We start from the raw sequence: 26,654 nt of genomic DNA, 5'->3' as shown, positions 1-26,654 counted from the left end.
ATAAGTATATATGTACAGTCAGGTCCATTTAATATTGGGACATCGACACAATTCTAACATTTTTGGCTCTATACACCACCACAATGGATTTGAAATGAAACGAACAAGATGTGCTTTAACTGCAGACTGTCAGCTTTAATTTGAGGGTATTTACATCTAAATCAGGTGAACGGTGTAGGAATTGCAACAGTTTCCATATGTGCCTCCCACTTGTTAGGGGCCAAAAGTAATGGGACAGAATAATAATCATAAATCAAACTTTAACTTTTTAATACTTGGTTGCAAATCCTTTGCAGTTAATTACAGCCTGAAGTCTGGAACGCATAGACATCACCAGACGCTGGGTTTCATCCCTGGTGATGCTCTGCCAGGCCTCTAATGCAACTGTCTTCAGTTCCTGCTTGTTCTTGGGGCATTTTCCCTTCAGTTTTGTCTTCAGCAAGTGAAATGCATGCTCAATCGGATTCAGGTCAGGAGATTGACTTGGCCATTGCATAACATTCCACTTCTTTCCCTTAAAAACTCTTTGGTTGCTTTTGCAGTATGCTTTGGGTCATTGTCCATCTGCACTGTGAAGCGCCGTCCAATGAGTTCTGAAGCATTTGGCTGAATATGAGCAGATAATATTGCCCGAAACACTTCAGAATTCATCCTGCTGCTTTTGTCAGCAGTCACATCATCAATAAATACAAGAGAAGCAGTTCCATTGGCAGCCATACATGCCCACGCCATGACACTACCACCACCATGCTTCACTGATGAGGTGGTATGCTTAGGATCATGAGCAGTTCCTTTCCTTCTCCATACTCTTCTCTTCCCATCACTCTGGTACAAGTTGATCTTGGTCTCATCTGTCCATAGGATGTTGTTCCCGAACTGTGAAGGCTTTTTTAGATGTCGTTTGACAAACTCTAATCTGGCCTTCCTGTTTTTGAGGCTCACCAATGGTTTACATCTTGTGGTGAACCCTCTGTATTCACTCTGGTGAAGTCTTCTCTTGGTTGTTATCTTTGACACACATACACCTACCTCCTGGAGAGTGTTCTTAATCTGGCCAACTGTTGTGAAGGGTGTTTTCTTCACCAGGGAAAGAATTCTTTGGTCATCCACCACAGTTGTTTTCCGTGGTCTTCCGGGTCTTTTGGTGTTGCTGAGCTCACCGGTGCGTTCCTTCTTTTTAAGAATGTTCCAAACAGTTGTTTTGGCCAGGCCTAATGTTTTTGCTATCTCTCTGATGGGTTTGTTGTGTTTTTTCAGCCTAATGATGGCTTGCTTCATAGTGACAGCTCTTTGGATCTCATCTTGAGAGTTGACAGCAACAGATTCCAAATGCAAATAGCAGACTAGAAATGACCTCTGGACCTTTTATCTGCTCATTGTAATTGGGATAATGAGGGAATAACACACACCTGGCCATGGAACAGCTGAGAAGCCAATTGTCCCATTACTTTTGGTCCCTTAACAAGTGGGAGGCACATATGCAAACTGTTGTAATTCCTGCACCGTTCACCTGATTTGGATGTAAATACCCTCAAATTAAAGCTGACAGTCTGCAGTTAAAGCACATCTTGTTAATTTCATTTCAAATCCATTGTGGTGGTGTATAGAGACAAAAATGTTATAATTGTGTCGATGTCCCAATATTTATGGACCTGACTGTATATATATATATTTTTTTTATATAGAGGGGAAATTTGCAGCGTCCTATGTCAAAATCAATGAGTGCATCTTGTCTCTAGTCAGTGCTGCAGGGTGCAGATTCATTGCCCCTCATTGTAATACTGCCCCCTGCAGCTCTACCTGTAAACAACTGTAGATGGACCGGTCATTGACAGGGTGATCTGATTTTTAAAACTACCGAAATAGTGCTGTCCTGCAATGTTTCTAGTACACAAGATACAATATTCAGGATGCATCTGTAGTAAGGAAGACTGGGTGACGTGTCCTTTTAAACCTTAAAATAATCAACGTTGCGTCTCTATGGCAGATGTTTTATTTTCAAAAAAGTCTCTCGAACTTTCCTTCTTAAATACTCTGTGCTGTCATAAATATTATGATTCTTGACTTGAATGATTATAGATTGACCAGTTGTTACTGGGGAAAAATGAGGAATTACATTTTCAAACTTTACTGGAGTTTTTCTTTTCTTTACTATCCAGCCCAGACCTCCATGACGACTTCTCCCAATCACGACTGATCTCGGCAGAATTTGGCATACAGTCTTTTTTTTGACTCCTTTACATTTTCAGCACCCTCCATACCTTTTCCCCACCTCTAGACAAGCTCACCATAAGTAGATGTAATACTGCCCCTGACCATAGTAATGCCTCCCTTGGTGCCCCACCTTCTCAACCAGTAATAGTACCCCTTTAGGCCGCATTCAATAATGGTGCAACTCTGAAAGTCCCATATATTGATAATGCCCCCTTTGTGCCACCGCACATTAATAAAGCTCCCTTTGTGACCCCCACACTGGACATTGGTATCTCATCAGCGCTCATGACTTCATGCAAGGGTAGGTGGTAGGGCGGGGAGCCAATGGCTCTCTGCTCGACCATAGCTTTGAACTGGATTTGTGACTGGAGGACGCAAATATGATTAAAAGGCAGCACTTGCCATGGTGGGCCCCATTCTCCTCTGAGTTCGGTCATGGCTGCACCCCTTACTTTTGTTACACCACGTGCAGGGATTTTTATTTTGATGCTGGTCCTACATGGACGGACTGGGAACTTAAAGTGACCCTGGAAAAAAAAGTAAAAGTGGTCCCAATGTTGTAGGTGGGTCAAAATTGACAGAAATGGGGAAACACAAGTAGATAGTAGGGCCAATACAAGTAGGCAGGGGTAGTTATACCATAGTGCAGCACAGAATACCTCCTCAGAAGCTGTCCCTCTTTGGTGACCACTTTCTGTTCTCTTTCTCTTCCAATTGTTTCTAATATGGATATGGATCAGGAGGCTTAAGAGGTGAGATGTAGGCCACAACGCCAATCGCCAAACCAGTCCTACCTTCAGCATGCCACCTGGACTTCCTCTAATACTGACCCCTATACATCCCCCAATAGTGTGCAGTGAGGAGGGCTTTGGTGGCATTGGCTCACCAGGAGAATTCCCTATAGCGTCTATGGCCAATCCGCCCCAGAGTTCCTACACAGTTTCTTCCACATACCCCTTTAGACCTGGTGATCCATGTCTACTTATGCTTTAATTATGTAGATGGTTATGTGCTTCTCATCAACTCGTCTGATTTTGTCTCCAACCTTGAAATAGTTATAGATTATTTCGGGAGGAGAACAAAACTAACCTATGTCCATATGTCACGGCTGAGGATGGGGGAAACCCTCAGCCGTGTGCCGGAGGATGATGGTCGCTGCTTGACCAGGACAAACAGGATTAGGGAGCAGGTCACCTCCTACAGCGTCCCTAACCTGACCCTAACTCCTACCTGCATGGGCCGACCTTGAAGGTAGGAGGACCCATGCGCAGGAATCTCGGATCCCTACTCGCCCTCCGCCGGTCCCTAGGCTAGGAGTCAGAGTAAGACATCCTGTTCCTTCTGGATCCGGAGGAACAGGAGTCTCACTGGCCAAGCTTCCAGCAAGGGGAAACAAATGCAACCTATGGCAATGGCAGGTACTTGTCACATACAATGCAGAGACCTACCACAGACAACCAAGCCTGGAACCCATGTGGATGTACTGCCCACAGACAGCAGGACTCAGCACACAAACACACGGGAACCCAGGACCACAGGTGCAATAAAGAAACATAAAACCAAACACATCTTCCAGACACCAAAGGACATATATTTAGCTTATGACCAAAAGGTTGGCCCCCACTGGCAGTTGGTAAGTAACCAGGAGGCTGTCTGCAGCCAGCATGGCTGAAACACCCTCTCTGGCTACTGCCTACAACTGAGGCTTTATAGGGCCAAGAGGCCACACCCAACAATCAGACACACCCCGTGACACACACACACTGAAAGGGAGTTAACCCTTCCAAAACCCCAGAAGGGAAAACATAACTTTAAAGGGGAAGTGTCCAAACAACAAACACACTGTGGCTGTTGCCGCAGGCAACGACATGGGTGGCAAGCGTGTCCTGGGAGTCAGCCCGGAGGCCGGGACACTGCCACCACATGTACATAATACAACCAAACGTTGCCACAGACTGCCACAGTGATGGGAAGATGTCAGTGCACACCAAACATAAACAAAGTGCACACAGACATACAAAAGTGCTTACAAACGCGCACACAACTCCAAGGGAACCGCACACATAGCTGTTGTCCACGGCAACCGCACTTGAGGCTAACAACCTTATGCCGCAAGCTGCGGTTGACACTACAACCCAAAACCGCGGGCAACTGTATGCGGCTCCCAAGGAGTCACGGCCATAGCCGTGGCCGTGACACCATATTATCGTCGCCCGTGCTGGGGATGTGACAGTCTGCATAGTAAGATGGTTGTACATCATTACTTTATCAGGACCTCTCCAGGCGCCGGTCACAGTGGATGAGACGATTCTTCAGTCTATGGCATTACTCCCTCTGCCAGACTCTAAATGTGGTATTAAAGCCTCTATGGAGATGGGATTTGAAGCCGTGGCTAATCCCAGCCGCACTGCGGTCACCATGCAGGGCTTTGTGGTGGGCTATGGGGTTCCTCACTCCTCAGTGACTTGCGGAATAGTGCAAAGTATCAGGATGAGCACATGTGCCGCCGAGTTCTGCCACCAGATTCTGCGGTATAGATGCGGCAGCACAATTATTATAGTGACTGCCTGAGAAGAGGATATCCGGTATAATAATAGCCACTTATAGACAATATCGAGGAAATAATAGTCACTTCATGGCTCCGTGCTCCTCGTCAGAGCTCCTGCAGTGTAGACATTTACACTGCTACGTATCGATGCTTTATATACTAATTGCACCCGATTGTTAATGTATCACTTTGTAATGCTGACAAGTTACCATAGGTGTAAAAAAGGATGAAAGGTTGTCACATCCTTACCCGCTACTGGTTGTTGTTGATTGTCAGTATACTTTTCATATTCAACCTAATATCAAATATGCTATTAGAGTTGAGTTCATAGAGAATCATCCTCCATACTGGACGTCACCTATTAGAGTACTTTCACACTTGCGTTGTGAGGATCCGGCAGGCAGTTCCGCCGCCGGAACTGCCTGCCGGATCGGGAAATCCGTATGCAAACGGATATCATTTGTAGACGGATCCAGATGTGGATCCGTCTGACAAATGCATTGAAATTCCGGATCCGTCTCTCTGGTGTCATCCAGAAAAACGGATCCGGTATTTATTTTTTTTCTAATTTTTAAAGATGGGTACCGGATCCGGCATTAATACATTTCAATGGAAATTAATGCCGGATCCGGCATTCCGGCAAGTGTTCCGGAATTTAGGCCAGAGAAAATACCGTAAAGGGACTGAACTGAAGACATCCTGATGCGTACTGAACGGATTCCTCTCCATTCAGAATGCATTAGGATATAACTGAAGCGTTTTTTCCCGGTATTGAGCCCCTGTGACGGAACTCAATACCGGAAAAGAATAACGCTAGTGTGAAAGTAGCCTTAGCTAGAGGAAAGAGCGGCCACAGAGAACATCTCTGGAGGACCGAACACGTCTGTGCACTACACACACGGCTCATTGGTTTCAATGGAGATTGTGTAATGCTTTGTTTGCCCTGCAGAGAAACAGACACCTCATTGCCGGTTCCTCCACAATTACATCTGCCCAACTGAAGGACACCCTGTGATCAATTTATTGTCAGCGCTTGCTTCCATCTCTAAGCCGATCACACGGGAAGACACCTGGGAGAGGAGATGGGGAGAGTTTGATTGCCCCTCTCTACTGCTTTCGGTCACATCTCTTCTGCTCTTAAAGGGCATCTGTCAGCAGATTTGTACCTATGACACTGGCTGACCTGTTACATGTGCGCTTGGCAGCTGAAGACATCTGTGTTGGTCCCATGTTCATATGTGTCCGCATTGCTGAGAAAAACAATGTTTTTAGATATGCAAAAAAGCCTCTAGGAGCTACGGGGGCGTTACCATTACACCTAGACAAATCTGCTGACAGATGCTCCTCAAAGGGTGCAGTTCTGTGAGTGAACTGCTGATGCCTAATTGCAAATTGGGGAATTGAATAACAATAGGAAATTACACTTAGGCCTCTTTCACACGGGCGTTGCGGGAAAATGTGCGGGTGCGTTGTGGGAACACCCGCGATTTTTCCGCGCAAGTGCAAAACATTGTAATGCATTTTGCACTCGCATGAGAAAAATCGCTCATGTTTGGGTTAGGTATTCTGTAGATTGTATTATTTTCCCTTATAACATGGTTATAAGGGAAAATAATAGCATTCTGAATACAGAATGCTTAGTAAAACAGCGCTGGAGGGGTTAAAAAAAATTAAAAAATTATTTAACTCACCTTAGATCACTTGATCGCTGCCCGGCATCTCCTTCTGTCTCCTTTGTTGAATAGGACCTGTGGTGAACATTAATTACAGCAACAGGACCTTTGATGACGTCACTCCGGTCATCACATGATCCATCACCATGGTAAAAGATCATGTGACGTACCATGTGATGACCGGAGTGACGTCATCAAAGGTCCTGTTCCTGTAATTAATGCTCACCACAGGTCCTATTCAACAAAGCAGACACAAGGAGATGCCGGGCCTCGATCAAGTGGACTAAGGTGAGTTAAATTATTTTTTCATTTTTTTTAACCCCTCCAGCCCTATTGTACTATGCAGTCTGTATTCAGAATGCTATTATTTTCCCTTATAACCATGTTATAAGAGAAAATAATAATGATCGGGTCTCCATCCCGATCGTCTCCTAGCAACTGTGCGTGAAAATTACACCGCATCCGCACTTGCTTGCGGATGCTTGCGATTTTCACGCAACCCCATTCACTTCTATGGGGCCTGCGTTGCGTGAAAAACGTAGAATATAGAGTATGCTGCGATTTTCACGCAACGTATAAGTGATGCGTGAAAATCACCGCTCATGTGAACAGCCCCATAGAAATGAATGGGTCGGTATTCAGTGCGGGTGCAATGCGTTCACCTCACGCATCGCATCCGCGCGGAATACTCGCCCGTGTGAAAGGGGCCTTAGGCTTCTGTTTCCTGCATTTTCTCTTTATCTGGTGTAATGTTGAAACTGTGATATGAGCTGATGAGGCGTCTCTCTGAGACTTCTGATTGAGAAGCTGCAGCTACATCCCCCTCCTCCCTCTCTCTGATATTCATTATTTCACAAAACAGTGCTCCCTCAAGTTACAATGTTAACCGTTGTATGTTGAAACCATTGTAACTAGAGTTCATAGCTCTATGGAAAGCTAGCAATTGGTTCCAAAGCCCCAAAATGTCTTCCCTAGATAAGAGCAAATGAAGATTTAAGAAAATAAGCAGATACCTGGCAGATAAAATCCTTACATGTAACAGTCAGGAGTAGATGCTGGAAGCGGTAAATCCCTTTCTATGATAAGGACAGGAGCTTCATGCACACAGCGTACCAGTAACATAACATGGAGCCGTCCTCACCTGACATCCAAAGGAGCAGCTCATCATGGACACAGACAGGGGGCAGTACAGGACATGTAGTAGCGCACTGTACTGTAAAGAGGAGCTACTAGACAACCAGTACCAGAGAAATGGCCATGTTGAGCCTGAGTCTAGTTTCAACTTTTGATGGCCCAGGAAAGGCTATTGTATGTTAAAAATATTGTATCCTGAGGCCATTGAATCTTGAGGGACCGCTGTAGTCTGATTTTTTTTGGAGACTTAGATTTCCAGAGAGCCTTCAGACAGGTGAAGAAGAAGAAGAACAGCCTGCTGGGAGGTGAGGTTCATGACATAATCTCATTGCATTGCAAAGTTTTATCTCTTTACCTCTTTAGCACAAATATAACTATATCCATAAGACGAAGGAGATGTTCCTTCAGAGATGACCTCTATTGACACGCAGTTGCTTCCACCATCCCACCAGATAGCTGTTTCTGCCACGAGAAGCTGCAGACAGCCAGGTATTTCATCTTCAGATGAATGGTTCCCCATGCATTACAAGCACTGCTAAATGGCTCACCATTCAGGCTCATAGAGGGGAGGTCCTGATCAGAGGACCCCAGCAATGACCATAATTTGACCTAGGCGTGCATAAGAGCAGGAGTTGTCTTTGTGAGAAGACCCCTTCAAAGGGGTGGTCCTGGACATACTCACTGATGACCTATCCTTCAGCAACCCCCCAAACACCTGTTTCCAGAACTCTCGGGGCACTGGAACCACCCGGCTGCGTCCACTGGGTAGAGGCCATGCCTGGTGCTACTAATGGCCATTACAACTCCAATACAGGATTGCCATCAAACTTTTCAGACTCCCGGGCAGTGCAGCAGTCTGGTCATGCAGTAGTATTGGGGTGGCAGATGTATTGTAATTTGCCACTCGGGACTCTGCTGGGTGGTAGCCCCTATAAGCGTCGTAATGGCAGCCATTAGTGATTGCATATAGCTAAGAAACGGGTGCAGAAGAAGATGACAACTAAACAGCAGTAACCCTGAGAGACCCAGGTTTCAGTGATGTTGGTCCAGAATAAAAATAACTCAAGAAGGAAACCAGCCAGAGGAACAGGCACACACCCATCTTTATTTTTTTAGGGTGACTTTAAATAGATTTCAATGCTAACAATGAGCATAGCTACCCTAGCTGATAATACTGGCGTAATAGACAATGTATCAAATCTAAAGAGCGATCAATCATTAATAGCAAATCAATGGTGGCGAGGTGCGCCTGCCTCTAGGTGGAAGAGGAAGGAAATTTCACATAAAAACAGAATAATCCAATATTACAACCTGTTTTCATGTCTCCACCCTTAGTCGTGGTCATGATGAAGGATCGGCATTAAGGTGATCCGAAATGCGTTGACATGAACTGTTTGTATGGATTTTAATGCACTTCGTTGAACAATAAAGCTGCCACGTCTAAGATGAAGCTGGATTTTCCTTCTTTTGTTTTAGTCTGCACAAGGGTTGGATGAGGTGAGAACAAGATGGCTGCTGTCTTGCAGAAAACAGCACCTCCCTTGTCTATGGGGTGTGTGCGGTATTGCAGTTTAGCCACGTTCAAAGTGTAATATCAGACACAGCTCGGGGACAGGGATGACGCTGTAGCAGCCATGTCAGTCTCATCTCATACAAGCTCTATAGGGTATGTTTAACATGGCCAGGAAATCCATCATGTGTTGTCCGATTTTGCGATATTGAGGACCCACCCTGAAGTGAATGGGATGGAGCAGATGTAATTACACCGCACTGCTGCTACAATGTCGACAGCCTGTGGGTAAACATTAAAGAGGAAGCTTCATTCACACGAGCACAGCGACCCCTTCAAGCAGCTGATCGACGGGGTATCGGACCCCCAACGATCTGCTATTGATGGATGGTTCACCAATAACGGAAAACCGGCCAATTGTAAAAACAAACAAACACAGATTGCCATTAGAAATCGTGGGACTCAGATTTGAGCAGTTTGTGCTCCAGAGCTGTTCTTCCTACCATAACTGGGGGCAGGAAACTATAGAATGCAATCCATGGCAGGTGTCCATACCAGGCAAACCTGGGAGATGCCCCCAGGCATAGGGCATCTATAGCGGTCTGGGTAGACATGCCATACTCCTGTGAAGCTGAGGATAGGGGTCACACAAATACCCATATATACCTGGAGCCAACCCTGTTGCCTGCTCATGCTACATACAGTCAGGTCCATACATATTGGGACATCGACACAATTCTAACATTTTTGGCTCTATACACCACCACAATGGATTTGAAATGAAACGAACAAGATGTGCTTTAACTGCAGACTGTCAGCTTTAATTTGAGGGTATGTACATCCAAATCAGGTGAACGGTGCAGGAATTACAACAGTTTGCATATGTGCCTCCCACTTGTTAAGGAACCAAAAGTAATGGGACAGAATAATAATCATAACTCAAACTTTCACTTTTTAATACTTGGTTGCAAATCCTTTGCAGTCAATTACAGCCTGAAGTCTGGAACGCATAGACATCACCAGACGCTGGGTTTCATCCCTGGTGATGCTCTGCCAGGCCTCTACTGCAACTGTCTTCAGTTCCTGCTTGTTCTTGGGGCATTGTCCCTTCAGTTTTGTCTTCAGCAAGTGAAATGTATGCTCAATCGGATTCAGGTCCGGTTATTGACTTGGCCATTGCATAACATTCCACTTCTTTCCCTTAAAAAACTTTTTGGTTGCTTTTGCAGTATGCTTTGGGTCATTGTCCATCTGCACTGTGAAGCGCCGTCCAATGAGTTCTGAAGCATTTGGCTGAATATGAGCAGATAATATTGCCTGAAACACTTCAGAATTCATCCTGCTGCTTTTGTCAGAAGTCACATCATCAATAAATACAAGAGAACCAGTTCCATTGGCAGCCATACATGCCCACGCCATGACACTACCACTACTATGCTTCACTGATGAGGTGGTATGCTTAGGATCATGAGCAGTTCCTTTCCTTCTCCATACTCTTCTCTTCCCAACACTCTGGTACAAGTTGATCTTGGTCTCATCTGTCCATAGGATGTTGTTCCAGAACTGTGAAGGCTTTTTTAGATGTCGTTTGGCAAACTCTAATCTGGCCTTCCTGTTTTTGAGGCTCACCAATGGTTTCCATCTTGTGGTGAACCCTCTGTATTCACTCTGGTGAAGTCTTCTCTTGATTGTTGACTTTGACACACATACACCTACCTCCTGGAGAGTGTTCTTGATCTGGCCAACTGTTGTGAAGGGTGTTTTCTTCACCAGGAAAATAATTCTTCGGTCATCCACCACAGTTGTTTTCCGTGCTCTTCCGGGTCTTTTGGTGTTGCTGAGCTCACCGGTGCGTTCCTTCTTTTTAAGAATGTTCCAAACAGTCGTTTTGGCCAGGCCTAATGTTTTTGCTATCTCTCTGATGGGTTTGTTGTGTTTTTTCAGCTTAATGATGGCTTGCTTCACTGATCGTGACATCTCTTTGGATCTCATCTTGAGAGTTGACAGCAACAGATTCCAAATGCAAATAGCAGACTGGAAATGAACTCTGGACCTTTTATCTGCTCATTGTAATTGGGATAATGAGGGAATAACACACACCTGGCCATGGAACAGCTGAGAAGCCAATTGTCCCATTACTTTTAGTCCCTTAACAAGTGGGAGGCACATATGCAAACTGTTGTAATTCCTACACCGTTCACCTGATTTGGATGTAAATACCCTCAAATTAAAGCTGACAGTCTGCAGTTAAATCACATCTTGTTTGTTTCATTTATAATCCATTGTGGTGGTGTATAGAGCCAAAAATGTTAGAATTGTGTCGATGTCCCAAAATTTATGGACCTGACTGTATATACGAACTCTTCCGAATTCTCTCCTCCTATCATCCCATTTTTCCTCTTGTAGATGTTACTCCCAGAGTCAGGTGTCTGGACCTACTTGGATTAGGCACTGAAGGGTGCACACGGGCACTCTACTATCAATGCACGATTTCTCCTCTTGGGGTTTTGATTAATTTCAATGACAGGCACAAGTTCCGAAAAAAGAGCAAAACATATCATTGTAAAATAAAAATTGGCCGTATTTCACTTGCGCACTTGTCCACAAGACGTCTTGCACTGGGAATATACTTTGCAATGAGGGCAAAGAAAGATTTCTTGAGTCTTGTTCAAGGTGTTTATCTTGGAAAACAACAGGCCTTATGGATTTCAGAATATATATTAAACTGCATTCTTCTGTTTTTCCGTAGGTCTTATTATCTCACCTCCTTTCTACGGTTATCTCTGGCAACCATCTCGCTGGCGGCTCTCTCTGTGCTTTCAGGAGGGATCAGGAGGAGAACTTTAACTATTGGATGCCCACATCAGACCACCCTGCCGCTCCCACCAGCACTGTAAGTAGGGACAACTGTAAAAGAGTTGTCAATGATTTTACTGCTCAGGATAGGCCGTCAGTATGTGGTCATTGGAGGTCCGACGTCCCTGCCGATCCACTGTTTCTGAGTATCTCCGGCACCAGAACTACACAGAGCGGTCCATTGTGTAGCAGACAGAGCTGGTTCAAGTCAATTAGAGTCCTGTCCACTACACAATGGACGGAGCTGTGTGGTCCAGGTGCCTCAATTATTTTGAAACAGCTGATCGTCACGGTGTCGGACCTCCAATGACCACATACTGATGGCCTATCCTGAGAATAGTAAAGGGGACAACCCCTTTAAATGGAATGTCCACCTTGTGTTTTTTTGTATAACATTCTGTGCTAATTTATTTCTTAATACATGTTCAGGTTTTCTGATCTAGACTTCCAAATACATTGCGATACAGTAAAATGATAAAATTGTGGCTGCCTGCAGTCTCCACTAGAGGGAGCTCATTGCATACTGTTTTATTATTGAGTTCAAGGGATAAACGGTATGCAGCCAACTGTGCCCTGGGATGACTGAAGACAGATTTTCCACATCTAGGATGCCTGCTACAGATCGCCCCCAGAAGTCTGCATCTTATATGAATTTCCAACTGTGATATGTCCCATGTGATGTCATCATCACATGATGTATCCTGGAGGGGGCCACACGTGGTCGCACCACTTACTTTATGGGTAAAGTGGCCCTATATCCCCCAAAAAAAGTATGCTTCTCGAAAATAAAGTATTAAAAAAAAGCAATTTTATTGATTCTTTACAGTGGTGTAGTTGTCATTCTGGCAGTGCTGTGCTAACAGCGGCGGTCGTAATATCTGGTTACACGTCGTGACGACCCACACCAGAATTCCAGATTTAGGCCCCATTCACATGACCGTATTTTCGGTCCGCATCTGATCCGCATTTTCGTGGATGAGATGGGCAGCACACTGTGTGCTGTCTGCATCCGTATGTCCGATCCCTCGACCCGCAAAAAAGATTAGGCAAGAATAGGCATTTTTAATGTAGGGCGGTACATGTGGAACGGGAAAATGCGGAACGTACACTGCCGTTATCCATATTTCGCGGATCCGCGATTTGCAGACCGTAACACGGATACAGTCGTTAAAGGAAGTATTTCTGATAGTAACATATTAGGGAGGGAAAATGCGGGATGCACACGGCCAGTGTCCGTGTGTTCCGGACCTGCGATTTACTACGTGGAAGGCAGTCAGGGCATGCTGGGAGTTGTAGTACATCTAGAGCTTAGGATGGACAGGAAGCTGTGTACAGAGGGGGCAGTATACTGTAGCTAAAAGAGAACCGAATGAAGAGAACACCCAGCCGGGATGAAGGGACTCTCTGTAATTGGCCATTTCGCTCTCGCCACGTATAGACGTGTATTTGTACAGTTTCAGCATTTGTCTCCAGACTCCAGCCATGTCTTTGTGGCTTTTATATAGCAGATGTGTAGGATATATTGTTTTATCCCCGCTACAAGGCGTATATGGTGCCAGCCCCGTACAATTGGTGGTGCATCTGATTAAAGGGGGCAGATGCCATCTCTGTGCAGATCTGCATGGACGATGTGTCTGGGGGTCCGGGCTTGTAACGGGGGGGACTAATAGATTCTCTTATGTGTTTTTCCACAATGTCTTCTATAGAATTCTCTTCTACAAAGCCCATACCCACGGAACGTCCCTTTTTTTTCTTTTTTTTTTGCCAATCCAAGGCTAATTAGCTGCTTGCTAAACAAAACCATCTTATGAAAAAGGGATCTGTCTGACTCGTCCGGCTCTGTGTTCCCAGCTCCCCTTTTTTCCTGAGCAGTGGGGGTCTGTTATGGGAGAAAGACCCCCACATACAGGGCCACACACATCACTACATCTACCGTCCTTAATTGTCGTGGAATGAAACGTTTGGTATCTTTGTATTATAACTTGTGTTTCGAATCTCCGTCATTTTCACGATCAGTGAATGTGAATATTCGTATGGCTTAAAACCAGTGCAGGCCTAATACTTTTCACCGTATCTAGTCTAGACAAGCTACTGTGAATGAAACACACCATCAGCACAAAGCTTTCTCCTGCCCTGACAGTTTGTTACAATGTATCAGCGCAGCTAAAATCTATTACGGTGAGAATTTAACCCAACATCTCTAAACTGAAATAGTGGGGTAGTGCATACCGATATACAATATACTACCATACATTTTCACCGATGCCGCAAAGGTACACACCCATCCCCGATCTTGGAAACTGGGGGTCTCCAGTCAGGAAGATGACATACTTACCTTATAGATAGATTTATCAAAACTGGTGTAAAGGAAAACTGACTTAGTTTAGTTGCCCTTAGCAACCAATCAGATTCCACCTTTCATTTTTCAAAGCTCCTTTGGAAAATGAAAGGTGGACTCTGATTGGTTGCTATGGGCAACTAAACTAAGCCAGTTTTCCTTTACACCACTTTGATAAATCTCCCCCACTTGTCCAGGCCTTCCTGTCATTGTATGGAGCTGGTCACAGTGCCTTTAGGTTACTTTTTGTTCAGAACTAGAGAGAAATGATTCCTAAAGTACTCTTTTCAAAAATCAATCCCTGGGCCTCAGACCCTCCCATAATAGGGTCACGTTAAGACACCTCCCCAACGCTGCAGTGTCTATAGTGATCCTACAAGTCAGTGCTGCAAAATGTTTGTCTAGAAGACAAAAGTTTTCCCAATGCCTTCTGTATCCAAGGCAATGTCTCTCCCATCAATGGCATGTGACTCCGAGCTCCACAGGGTTATAACCTCCACACAGTGCCGAGGATTGTACCCGCTTTCGCCTTCCCCTGCCTGCTCATACCCCACCCGATCCTCTAATTTTATCCTTACAGTCACCAAAGAGTTAAACAAAAATGGCAGCAGCTAATTTTTCTAAATTTAATTCATCTAATTGTCATTGTCTAGGCTTTATTTTTCCCAGAACAGCGCCCCCTCTTTGTACACAGTTTTATGTAGTAATGCGGCTCATTCAGATGACTGGGGCTGAGCTGCTGCAGTACTAGACACAGTCCATGGACAAAAGGGAGGAGCTGTTTCTGGGAAGAAGAAAAAAAAAGCGTTTTTTTTTCAGATTTCTGTAGTGATTTCATTGAAACCACCCCCAAAATGGGTATAACATGAACCCCACCTATCAGTCACTCTCACCCAGATTTTCTGTGCAGCTGTCCTGAAGTCACAGAAAATGAATGCCCCTTTAATTAATTTTTTTTCCTATGGCCAAATGGCGCTCATTTAATGGCTCGATGTTAAATCCTATCCGCTGTTATTTCCCGGTTTGTCTCAGCAGATTAAGTGTCGCTGACTATACCTCTCCCGGTGACATAGGCCTCTAATCGCCGTTCTCCAGGAGGGGGCTCACTTTATTTTGCTCTCTTTTCGCCCTGAGAGGAGTCTCGCTTTATTTTGGCCCTAGGAGGGGTCTAACTTTATTTTGCCCTTTTTTTTCACCCCAGGAGGGGTCTCCCTTTATTTAGCTTTTTTTTTTTTGGCCTTGGGAGAGGTCTCACTGTAGTTTGCTCTTTTTTTGGCCCCGAGAGGGGTCTCGTTTTATTTTGCTCTTTTTTTTTTGCCCTGGGAGGGGTCTCACAATATTTTGCTCTTTTTTTCACCTGGGAGGGCTCTCCCTTTATTATTTTTTTTATTTTTTTTTGGCCTTGGGAGAGGTCTCACTTTAGTTTCCTCTTTTTTCGTCCCGAGGGGGCTCACTTCATTTTGCTCTTTCTTTTTCGCCCTGGGAGGGGTCTCGCTTTATTTTGCTATTTTTTGGCCCTAGGTGGGGGTCTAACATTATTTTGCTCTTTTTTCGCCCCAGGAGTGGTCTCACTTTATCTTGGTTGTTTTTAGCCCTGGGAGGGATCTCGCTTTATTTTGCTCTTTTTTCGTCCCAGGAGCGGTCTCGCTTTATTTTGCTCTCTTTCCTTCCTAGGAGTGCTCTCACTTTATTTTGTTATTTTTGGGCCCAGGAGGGGTCTCGCTTTATTTTGCTCTTTTTTCGTCCCAGGAGGGGTCTCGCTTTATTTTGCTCTTTTTTCGCCCTGGGAGGGGTCTTGCTTTATTTTGCTCTTTCTTTTTTCGTCCTGGGAGGGGTCTCCCTTTATATTGTTTTGTTTTTTTTTGGCCTTGGGAGAGGTCTTACTTTAGTTTGCTCTTTTTTTGCCCCGAGAGGGGTCTCACTTTATTTTGCTCTTTCTTTTTCACCCTGGGAGGGGTCTCGCTTTATCTCGGTCGTTTTTTCCCCTAGGAGGGGTCTCGCTTTATTTTGCTCTCTTTTCATCCCAGGAGGGGTCTCGCTTTATTTTGCTCTCTTTTCATACCAGGAGGGGTCTCGCTTTATTTTGCTCTTTTTGTCTAAAGAGGGGTCTCACTTTATTTTGCTATTTTTTTCGTCCAAAGAGGGGTCTCACTTTATTTTGCTCTTGTTTCGTCCCAGGAGGGGTCTCGCTTTATTTTGCTCTTTTTTGGCCCAGGAGGGGTCTCGCTTTATCTTGGTTGTTTTTAGCCCTGGGAGGGATCTCGCTTTATTTTGCTCTTTTTTCGTCCCAGGAGCGGTCTCGCTTTATTTTGCTCTCTTTCCTTCCTAGGAGTGCTCTCACTTTATTTTGTTATTTTTGGGCCCAGGAGGGGTCTCGCTTTATTTTGCTCTTTTTTCGTCCCAGGAGGGGTCTCGCTTTATTTTGCTCTTTTTTCGCCCTGGGAGGGGTCTTGCTTTATTTTGCTCTTTCTTTTTTCGTCCTGGGAGGGGTCTCCCTTTATATTGTTTTGGTTTTTTTTGGCCTTGGGAGAGGTCTTACTTTAGTTTGCTCTTTTTTTGCCCCGAGAGGGGTCTCACTTTATTTTGCTCTTTCTTTTTCACCCTGGGAGGGGTCTCGCTTTATCTCGGTCGTTTTTTGCCCTAGGAGGGGTCTCGCTTTATTTTGCTCTCTTTTCATCCCAGGAGGGGTCTCGCTTTATTTTGCTCTCTTTTCATACCAGGAGGGGTCTCGCTTTATTTTGCTATTTTTTTCGTCCAAAGAGGGGTCTCACTTTATTTTGCTCTTGTTTCGTCCCAGGAGGGGTCTCGCTTTATTTTGCTATTTTTTGGCCCAGGAGGGGTCTCGCTTTATTTTGCTATTTTTTCATCCCAGGAGGGGTTTCGCTTTATTTTGCTATTTTTTGGCCCTAGGAGGGGTCTCGCTTTATTTTGCTATTTTTTTTGCCCAGGAGGGGTCTTGCTTTATTTTGCTCTTTTTTCACCCCGGGAAGGATCTCACTTTATTTTGCTCTTCTTTCGCCCCAGGAGGAGTCTTGCTTTATCTTGGTCTATTTTTTAGCCCCGGGCGGGGTCTCCCTTTATTTTTCTCTTTCTTTTTTTGCCCCCTTGCTTTATTTTGCTATTTAATGGCCCTATGAGTGATCTTGCTTTTTTTTGCTCTCTTTTTTTTGTTTCTGTGTTATTTCTACCATTCTGGATCCAGCTTTCGGGTAAACATCTTCCTCAACATATGTTTTCAATCTCGCCTCACATATGTCTGGAAGGCAGAGTGTGGAATTCTAGGAATTATTGACTCTTTAAGGCTCGTGGATACATTGGAATTTTTGTACCATTGGGTCTCCTGTGAGGTTCGCCACCAGCCGCCCAAACCCCTGACAATTTTGCTGTGCTACACTGGGTCAGTAGTCTCCAACCTGTGGCTCCTTGGCTGTTGCGAAACTACAACCCCCAGCATGCCCCAGCTATCAGGACATGCTGGAGTTGTAGTTTCGGAACAGCTGAGGAGCCACAGTTGGAGATCACTAAATTAGTTTAGTGACAACCAGTATGGTCGCCATTACAGCTTCCCCAGGTACCAGTCATAGCATAGCTAATGTTCTCTGCTATCAGCCATAATGTTGTAGAATTTGGAGGATATTGGGGGTGTTTGTTCCATGTTACTGACATGAACAAGACCTGAGACCCCCTCAGGATGATAATGCTGCCTGCAGAGTGGTCATGCCCCCCTCACGGATATGTAACAGGTGTACTTTTGTGTTACATGACCCCACTTTCAGTTTAGTAAAGAGGGATATGAAAGCATTTCACTTCATGTCTTTATGGCCGCCTCACTTATTCTTAGCCCGGCACCTCCTGAGATGAACAAGCTGCGGCAGAGCCTACGGAGGAAAAAGCCAACGTATGTCCCAGAGGCCAGCCGACCCCACCAGTGGGGGGCAGACGAGGAGGCCGTGAGGAGGGGGAAATGCAGCTTCCCTGTCAGGGTGAGTCTGTCTATCTATCGACTGATCAAATCTATCTGTCTATCTAATTCATATATTTATCTATAACCATCCATCATCTCTCTCATATCTATCTATATATCTATCTATCTACCCATCATTTCAGGGGCGTAGCTATGGGGGAAACAGGGGACACGATTTTTATTGTCAGGGCCCCCTCAACAGTATTATACAATGACATTATATACAGAGACACTATAGGAAACGGGCGTAGCGGCTGCCGGGGCTCGTCTGAGAGCGCAATCTTGACTAGCCACAGGAGTGGGGGTTGCACAGGAGTCAGGAGTTGCGAAGAAGTTGCTAGGGGGATTGGGGGGGCACGTTCAAAAATTTTCTGTGGGGCCCAGTCATTTCTAGTTACGCCACTGCATCATTTCTCTCATATCTTAGCTTCTATCCATCTATCCATCCCTACCCAGTTGCCTTATTATATAGGAGTATAGCGGTCTATGCCGCCCTCTAGTGCTCACTTTCTGTACTGTGCTGATAAGATCTTTGTTGTTTTCTTCGCAGTACCTGGGGCACGTGGAGGTGGAGGAGTCGCGGGGCATGCACGTATGTGAAGATGCTGTGAAGAAGCTGAAGCTGGTGAGCCTGTACAATGATGTGTGACTCTCCTCAATTCCAAATCTCATTATAGGGGCACAGATAATACTGCAGGGGTGGTCCTACAGCGGGTGGTGACACATCTGGATGGATTTGCATAATACATGGAGACTTTGTGAAGGGTATTATGAGGCAGGAAATCTGGGCCTATGTGCTCGCTGGAGATAAGATGAAAGGCGGCATGTCAGTGTTCTGCAGAATCCGGGGGAGGAATTAGGAAAGAGACCAAAGTCATCATCAAAGAGGCACTGCCAGCCATTCTGTGCCCAGTTATAGAGCGGTGAGAGGATGAAGTACATAATGTTCACTACACCCACCTGGGACCCCCCTCCCCATATGTCCACAGTGTCATATAGATTATTATATTAGCAGCATTCTCACTCCATCAACCTATGGTAGACTATGGGATCATAGTGGTCTGTGCTGCCCTCTAGTGTTCACATTCTATACAGCAGTCCTCTTCCATCACATTAGAAACATTTGTAATGAATATCCCTTGTCCGGGAACATTGTAATGGGTGCCGCGTTGGATGCCACCCAGCTTTCTTAGGACAGATACAACGTATTAAACATAACTTCTGTTAATTGCGCCAATTTTTCCTCTGTTTTTTTAGCTCGGTAAGAAGTCAGTAAAAGCCATTTTGTGGGTTTCCGCTGATGGACTGCGAGTTGTGGACGATAAGACAAAGGTGAGGACAGGGTTAATTCAGAGCAGCCATGATTATAATGCGTCACGCAATTATCACATCCCCTTTCCACAGTCTCACCAGCTCACTTGAGCCTAAAGGGTTAAAGGGATTGTCTTGTGATGTTGCGCTCATCGGTCACATGGCCTAGGAGCAGCTCAGTCTCATTCCATTAAATAGGGCTGAGCTGCAGTACCGCGCACAGCCACTAAACAATGTACTGCGCTGTGCTTGGTGAACTGCGAGCAGGCCGCGGTACTCGCCGGAGCGCCGCAACCTTTTTCAAACAGTTGATTAACAGAGTGTTGGGTGTCGGACCCCCTCTGATCAGATGTTGATGACCTATCCAGAGGATAAGTCATCAGTATAAAAATCTCAAATAACCCCTTTAATTATGTCAGTTACCTTGGAACCTGCGTCTCTTGCATTAGGTTAAAGGGGTTGTCCTGTTTTAGAAAAAAGGGGTCTGCTCCTTTTTTTTTTTTTCGCAAACAGCGCCACTCTAGTCTAGAGGCTGGGTCTGGTATTACAGCTCATCTTTACTGAAAACTAAAGTTGTGCATCACCTCAGCCTACTTACCAACACAAGGCATGGGAACAACCGCAGACCTTCCCAGGACCTCCCACTTATGGGCAATGCTTACCTAAGTCGTGCCCACTTTTGGTCCAGGACAGACCAAATTTGCTGGGGTTGTCTCTGAAAATTCGGAACTGCTGGAAACTATGCCTCAGTTTGGTGGATGTCCCGTTACCGGCCACCGCTGGAACACTAGGTGGTATAAGAGCTGTAATGGCGGCCATATTGGTAGTCATCCAGATTCCCCACCCAAACATATAACATCTGGAAATCATGTCACTTCACACAAGAGGACAGCAAGGACTTGGGAGGTTTTTTAAAGGGGTTCTCCATTATTTTAAAGGCCTTCAATGGGCGTGTAACCCCTGGGACCCACTGTCAGCAGAATGAAGAGTCAGTGGCGCTCTCCAGCAGGCGGCCTCTTCTCTGCAGTACCTGATGGAGCAGGTGCACACCCATGTGGCTGTGTCTGGTACTGCAGCTCAGCCCTGTTTAGAAAGCGCTGAACCTCCCTACCAGCCACAGCCACCCCTGTATGGAGGTCACTATCTCAGGGGCTGCAGAGAAGGTAAAGTGTAAAGTCCCTGACAGTAATCCACAGATAATGGCTTTCATCTCCTTTCTCTTTCTTTCCCAGGATCTCATAGTGGACCAAACCATTGAAAAGGTTTCATTCTGTGCACCAGACCGCAACTTTGACAAGGCTTTCTCCTATATATGTCGAGACGGAACTACCCGACGCTGGATATGTCATTGCTTTATGGCCTTGAAAGATTCGGTGAGTTTACTATAGGGGAGTATAGTAATAATTAATAGCCCTATGTACATTAAATAGGAAAATATTGATGATCTATCCTCAGGAGTGGGGGTGGGGCTCTGACACCCAGCACCGATTCACAGCATACCAGACAGAGCGCCGTACATTGTATTGTGGCTGTCCTTGGTATTGCAGCTCAGCCCTATCCACACAATGGATGAATGTGATGTCACTCGGCGCTCTTCAAAGAGTTGAATAGCGGGGGAGCCGAGAGTCAGACTCCCCACCGATCAGGTATTGATGACCCATCTTGAGGATAGACCATAAATATTAAACTCCCGGAAAACCCCTTTAAAGGGAATGTGTCATTAAAAAATTACCTATTGTTTAACTAACATTTTTATGTTTTATCAAAGAATTTTTGATGATATTTTTAAATTACTATGTCAATATGTATATTTAAACAAAAACTATAAAATCCTGCAATTTTTGCACTGGCCACTAAGCCTAATAATAGTAAAGGTCCATTCACACATCCGTATGTGTTTTGCGGATCCGCAAAACACGAACACCGGCAATGTGCGTTCCGCATTTTGCGGACCACACATCGCCGGCACTATAATAGAAAATGCCTAATCTTGTCCGCAATTGCCGACAAGAATAGGACATGTTCTATTTTTTTCGGGAACGGAATTGCGGACCCGGAAGTGTGGATCCACATTTCCGGATCCGGACAGCACATCGTGTGTATCCCCATAGAAAAGAACGGGTCCGCAATTCCGTTCCGCAAAATGCGGAACTGAATTGCGGACGTGTAAATGGAGCCTCAAGAGAGATACCACCGCACACTCAGGGTTATGATGCAAATAAAATACTTTTATTGTGACATATCCTCCAATGAGTACATTAGTAATTGCGGAAGAATGCCAATTTCGTGACTCCGAGTCTTTACGTTTCGGTCACTTCGGACCTTGGTCCCATGAGTAGGGTAATCGGGATTTCAGGAGGGCCCCCGTGGTACAGCGTGAACGCGCGGGGGGAGGCTGCGGACTTAAATCCCGATTACCCTACTCATGGGACTTATGTGACCAAGGCATTCTTCCGCAATTACTAATGTACTCATTGGAGGATATGTCACATAACCCTGAGTGTGCGGTGGTATCTCTCTTACTATTGTTTACCTGGATTCTATCCACTCCACTGAAGCACCTCACAGATTGGACAACGAGTGCAACCCAATCAATTTACCTTTAAGCCTAATAATAGGCGCCACTTCTTGGTCTGTACAGATCACATTACTGCAGTTATCTGCTTATCTGTCATTCTAATCCTGCCTGTAATGATATCACCTCTGTGTATAGATAAGACAGGATCCTCCATTCACAATAGGTGATTGTCAGAGCTCATCTATTCCTTCCTTGTACAGTGACCTCTGCACGGATCACAGAGAATGCCCAGAAGACTCTCCCATAGAAGTCAATGAGGTCCTCTCCTGACCATTGTGTCTATGGACCATGTCGCTGCCGTATAGCAATTTTCTTAATGCTTTGTAAATGATGTTAAGAACAGCTGAGGGGAGATGCCTCCATAAATCATGTTCAGGAAATACAATAAAAAAAAAATCTGCAATCAGAAAATCAAAAACGTTTACAAAATAGGAGATGTGCTGCTATCTGGTTTTAACTGGCAGATAAATATTTTGGTGACACATTCCCTTTAAAGAGTTTGTATAGGATTTTAGGAAAATGGCTACTTTCCTCTAGAAAGAGCGCCACATATGTCCACAGGTTGTGTCTGGTATTGCAGTTTAGCTCCTCTGACATAATTTAGGCTAAGCTGCAATACCACACACCACCTGTAGATAGGTATGGCACTGTTTTTGAAAGAAAGCAGCCATGTCTTCTCTATTTATTAAGAACTTATTTAACAAGTATTCATACAGTTTTGGACTCAAGATTGGTTATTTCAGTTCAGAAAAATGGCAGATTAGGTGGTGGTGTGGTCCCAGGGCAGCTAACCTACGTGCCTGACTTACCCATAGGGGGAGCGCCTGAGTCATGCTGTGGGCTGTGCGTTTGCTGCCTGCCTTGAGCGAAAGCAGAAGCGAGAAAAGGAGTGCGGAGTCACTGCATCCTTCGATGCCAGCCGTACCAGCTTTGCCCGCGAGGGATCCTTCCGCGTCACCTCGGGATCCCAGCAAACGGAGCGCGAAGATGCGATGAAGCAGGCACAGGATAAGAAGAAAGGTAAAATTGTGGAAAAATGCAAAATGCCCCTAGAAACTGTGATGGCTAACCTCCGGCACTCCAGCTGTGGTAATACTACAACTCCCAAGATGCACACTTGCTTGGCTGTTCGCAATAGAACTCCATAGAAATGAATGGAGCATGCTGGGAGTCGTAGTTTCACCACGGCTGGAGTGCCGCAGGTTAATCACACTGCCCTAGAATATGGAACGGAGAAGGATCTGAGTAGGTCACTGGTGGTCTCTGTGTTCCTCAGGTGAAGCAGCTCAGACCCAGCCTGTGAATGCGCCACCCAACCCGGTGCTGCCAGTCCCGCCGGAGAGTTCTTCTCCACTACAAGGTCACTCAGGTCCGGCAGAGAAGGGGGACACTAGCGGCCAGCATGCCATCCCCCGCAGACACGCTCCCCTGGAACAGCTTGTGAGACAGGGATCTTTTCGAGGGTTCCCAGCTCTGAGCCAGAAGAACTCGCCCTTCAAGAGGCAGCTGTCGCTGAGACTCAACGAGCTCCCGTCCACCTTACAGCGCAAAACCAACTTCCAGGACAAGAGCCAAGGTGAGACCTAACGTATGAAGACAGTAAATCCAGGGGTCCGGGTATCACGCTGCTTCAGCACTGAAAGGTAGCCTAAAACTGAATCGGTGGCTTATTCACACTGCTTGGTGTATGCACCGGAAAAATCGACGGATATACACAGCAAATGTGTGACAGTCAGGTCCTCAGCTGGGCAAGGAGGGATGACTTAAAGGGGTTGTGCTATGATTGATGTAAAAATGAGCATCATATAGCATATGACAATCTCTTTGTAACAAAGCTAGAACCAGCCCTGGACCTCACATGGATCCAGAGATCTCCCCATTCATTGTTCCAATTGTTCTGCTACATCAGGCTGGCAGCTCAGGGGCGTGTCCTTTCTCAGGGGGCGTGTGCAGCTCTCTCCCTGTAACTGTCACAGCTTCTAACAGAAGATAGGGCTGGTGGCAACTGAAGATTTAAACTGAGCACGTGCGACCACCTCAGTGAGGTGGTCGGCGAAATAAGAAAAAGAACAAACAGCAGGTGGCGCTCCACGGATACATTTTATTGAATAACTCTTTGGCTATACTAAATTTTTAATTACATGCAATTACAAAAGTATTCGGATCCAGGTGCTGGTTTGAAAAATGTAGAATGTTTTTTGTGGGACAACCCCTTTAAACTGTGGCTTTCTATGTTCACATCAGTTTTGTGACTTCCATTTACAACAGATGCCACAACACTGTGACGAATCCATTGCACAACATCAGTGGCACCAAAAAGACCCCATTGACTTACAATGGAGTCTGTTGGTTCCACCAAGGCGTCCGTCTGCATGCAGAGCTAGGTTTCTCGTCAATCACAATGCAGAGAACAGCTTTGAAAATATGATACATCGCTGTGAAGCTTTAAGGAGTTGTCTAGAAACAGCGCCACTCTTATCTGCAGGCTGTGTCTGGTATTGCAGCTCAGCTTAATTTACTAAATTAAGGCTAAGCTGCAATACCAGACATAGCCCATGGACAAGAGAGGCGCTGTTTCCTTCCAGTTCTGGTCATGTGGTGATCAGGCAGTACAGTTATCAGAGTTGGGTCTTGTAACGAGTCGTGCGGCCAGGACAGATTTGTATCTACTGGCAGTAAACAATGAAACTGGTAGTAAACCTATTGCATAACAGCAAGCAGAGATCTGGAAACAAAAATTATAAAATTGTTTGACTTTTGATTACTCAAGAAACAGTGATTTGCTGAAACCAGACAGGACCAGGCGGTGAAAACATCATCACACCTGGTCCTGTCAATCAAAGTGCAGAGGGTGCAGCAGTTGCAGAGAGAGCAGCAATGCGGGCACATATGAACATGGGACCAACACAGATGTCTTCAGCTGCCAAGTGCACATGTAACAGGTCAGCCAGTGTCATAGGTACAAAACTGCTGACAGATGCTCTGTAAAGAAGGGTGACATGCCTCAGGGTCCACAGGACAGAGTAGTGATGGCTATTTTTTTTCTTCTCTCAGTCACAGAAATGGATCCTGCAGGACCCCCGGATCCAGATGGAATTACCGATCTTTGCAACCAGATCAATAACTCCTTCACTAACATACCACCGGAAGACCCCTTTATCAATGGCAATGGAACTATGACCCCTCCTAATGTGGCACCACGGCAGACGGCACAGAGTGAGTAACCAGGAAGAAAGACAACAGGGTCTACCATTTGGCCTTATTTCATCCAGACTCTCAATAAGGTCCTCAGGAAGTTTATGGCAGGACGGTAGGGGTGTGGAGCTGGAAAGGGTGCCAGGGTCAACTCTCTTCTGGCAATCCATGGGTGTCTTAGCTCATGAACCATAACATGCCAGGGTTCCTTCGCCCTTTGCAGTCTGTCCAACAGCTTGTTAGATATGTGTATTGCAAAGATGACTCCATATTGGCACCTCTAATTTTGCCCATTTCTTTCTAGACGTCCCTGGATGGACAGATCAAGCAATGACCACCCCAGCCCCTTCTAACTTTCAGATGGGTCATCGCCGAACACCATCTGAGGCTGAGCGATGGCTGGAAGAGGTAGCGAAAGCAGCCAAAGCCCAACAGCAACAGCAGCAGCAGCAACAAGAGCCCATACCTCAACCTATGGTGGCTGTGCCCATGGCAGTACCAGCTGCTGTGCAGGCCTATCCTGTCTCATACGATGCCACTCCTGCTCCCGTTAGCATGTTTATTGCTCCTCATATGCAGGCTGCCTATGTACCTGTAGGTAGTTATACTCCATCTATGGCCAACAGCATGTCCTACCCTGCTCCCAGTGTGCCTGTGGTGGGTATTACGCCGTCTCAGATGGTGGCCAATGTTTTTTGTTCTGCCACCCAAGTCCCATCCTCCAACCTGGCATGTAAAACCAACCCATTCCCACAAAACATTCTTTACTCTTCAACCACAAGCATCCAGAACCCTGCCTCTTCCCAGCCACCTCTCTCATCAGGACCAAAGTCAAACGGCACAGCCAATGGTACATGGCCTCCAGATCCCAGCCAGCTTAGATTGGCCTCCACAGCACAGGAGGTGGACCAGTTTGAAGCTCAGTGGGCAGCACTCGAGTCCAAGTCTCAGCAACGTATGGCCAACCCTTTCTCCAATGAACTTCAAAAAACTTTCCAGATAGAATTGTAGCCAAGATGGCACCAAGTCTACGTAAACTGTGTTCAGGATGAAGTGTCAGTAGACATGGCAAATCCTCCTGGCCGGTCCTGGACCAAGACTCTGAATGCCAGTGGGGGGTAGGGTGGGGGGTATAACTGGAGATCATCTGATCAAAAAAAAAAGACCACATCCATATTTATGGATGGGATTGATAGGGTCGCCCGTTATGTTGTAGCCACTGGGGATGAGGACCGCCAGACCTGCTTATTGAATGTGAAAACAAAAATCTAGAAAGATCTTGGTTTATGGGAATAATGTATGACTGGAACATGGAGGTAGGAAACGCGAGCGT

General features: G+C 45.6%; 1 protein-coding gene across 1 annotated transcript in view; it reads left to right on the top strand.

The window, feature by feature from the left end:
* Window positions 1-26,373, top strand: part of NUMBL (NUMB like endocytic adaptor protein) — a 53,294-nt gene extending 26,921 nt beyond the window's left edge. The window contains exons 2-10 of the mRNA XM_040406175.1: window positions 11,829-11,972; window positions 18,115-18,256; window positions 18,788-18,862; window positions 19,495-19,569; window positions 20,781-20,921; window positions 22,942-23,146; window positions 23,403-23,702; window positions 25,181-25,342; window positions 25,626-26,373. Coding sequence (XP_040262109.1) covers window positions 18,131-18,256; window positions 18,788-18,862; window positions 19,495-19,569; window positions 20,781-20,921; window positions 22,942-23,146; window positions 23,403-23,702; window positions 25,181-25,342; window positions 25,626-26,332 — 1,791 coding nt within the window. The 5' untranslated portion in view covers window positions 11,829-11,972; window positions 18,115-18,130 and the 3' untranslated portion in view covers window positions 26,333-26,373. The remainder of the gene's footprint in view (window positions 1-11,828; window positions 11,973-18,114; window positions 18,257-18,787; window positions 18,863-19,494; window positions 19,570-20,780; window positions 20,922-22,941; window positions 23,147-23,402; window positions 23,703-25,180; window positions 25,343-25,625) is intronic.
* The last annotated feature ends 281 nt before the right edge of the window (window positions 26,374-26,654 follow it).

This window comes from Bufo bufo, chromosome 8, assembly GCF_905171765.1.
Source record: "Bufo bufo chromosome 8, aBufBuf1.1, whole genome shotgun sequence".
Taxonomy (NCBI): domain Eukaryota; kingdom Metazoa; phylum Chordata; class Amphibia; order Anura; family Bufonidae; genus Bufo; species Bufo bufo.
Note: the sequence above shows the minus strand (reverse complement) of the source record. Positions and strands in the feature narration are given on the sequence as shown.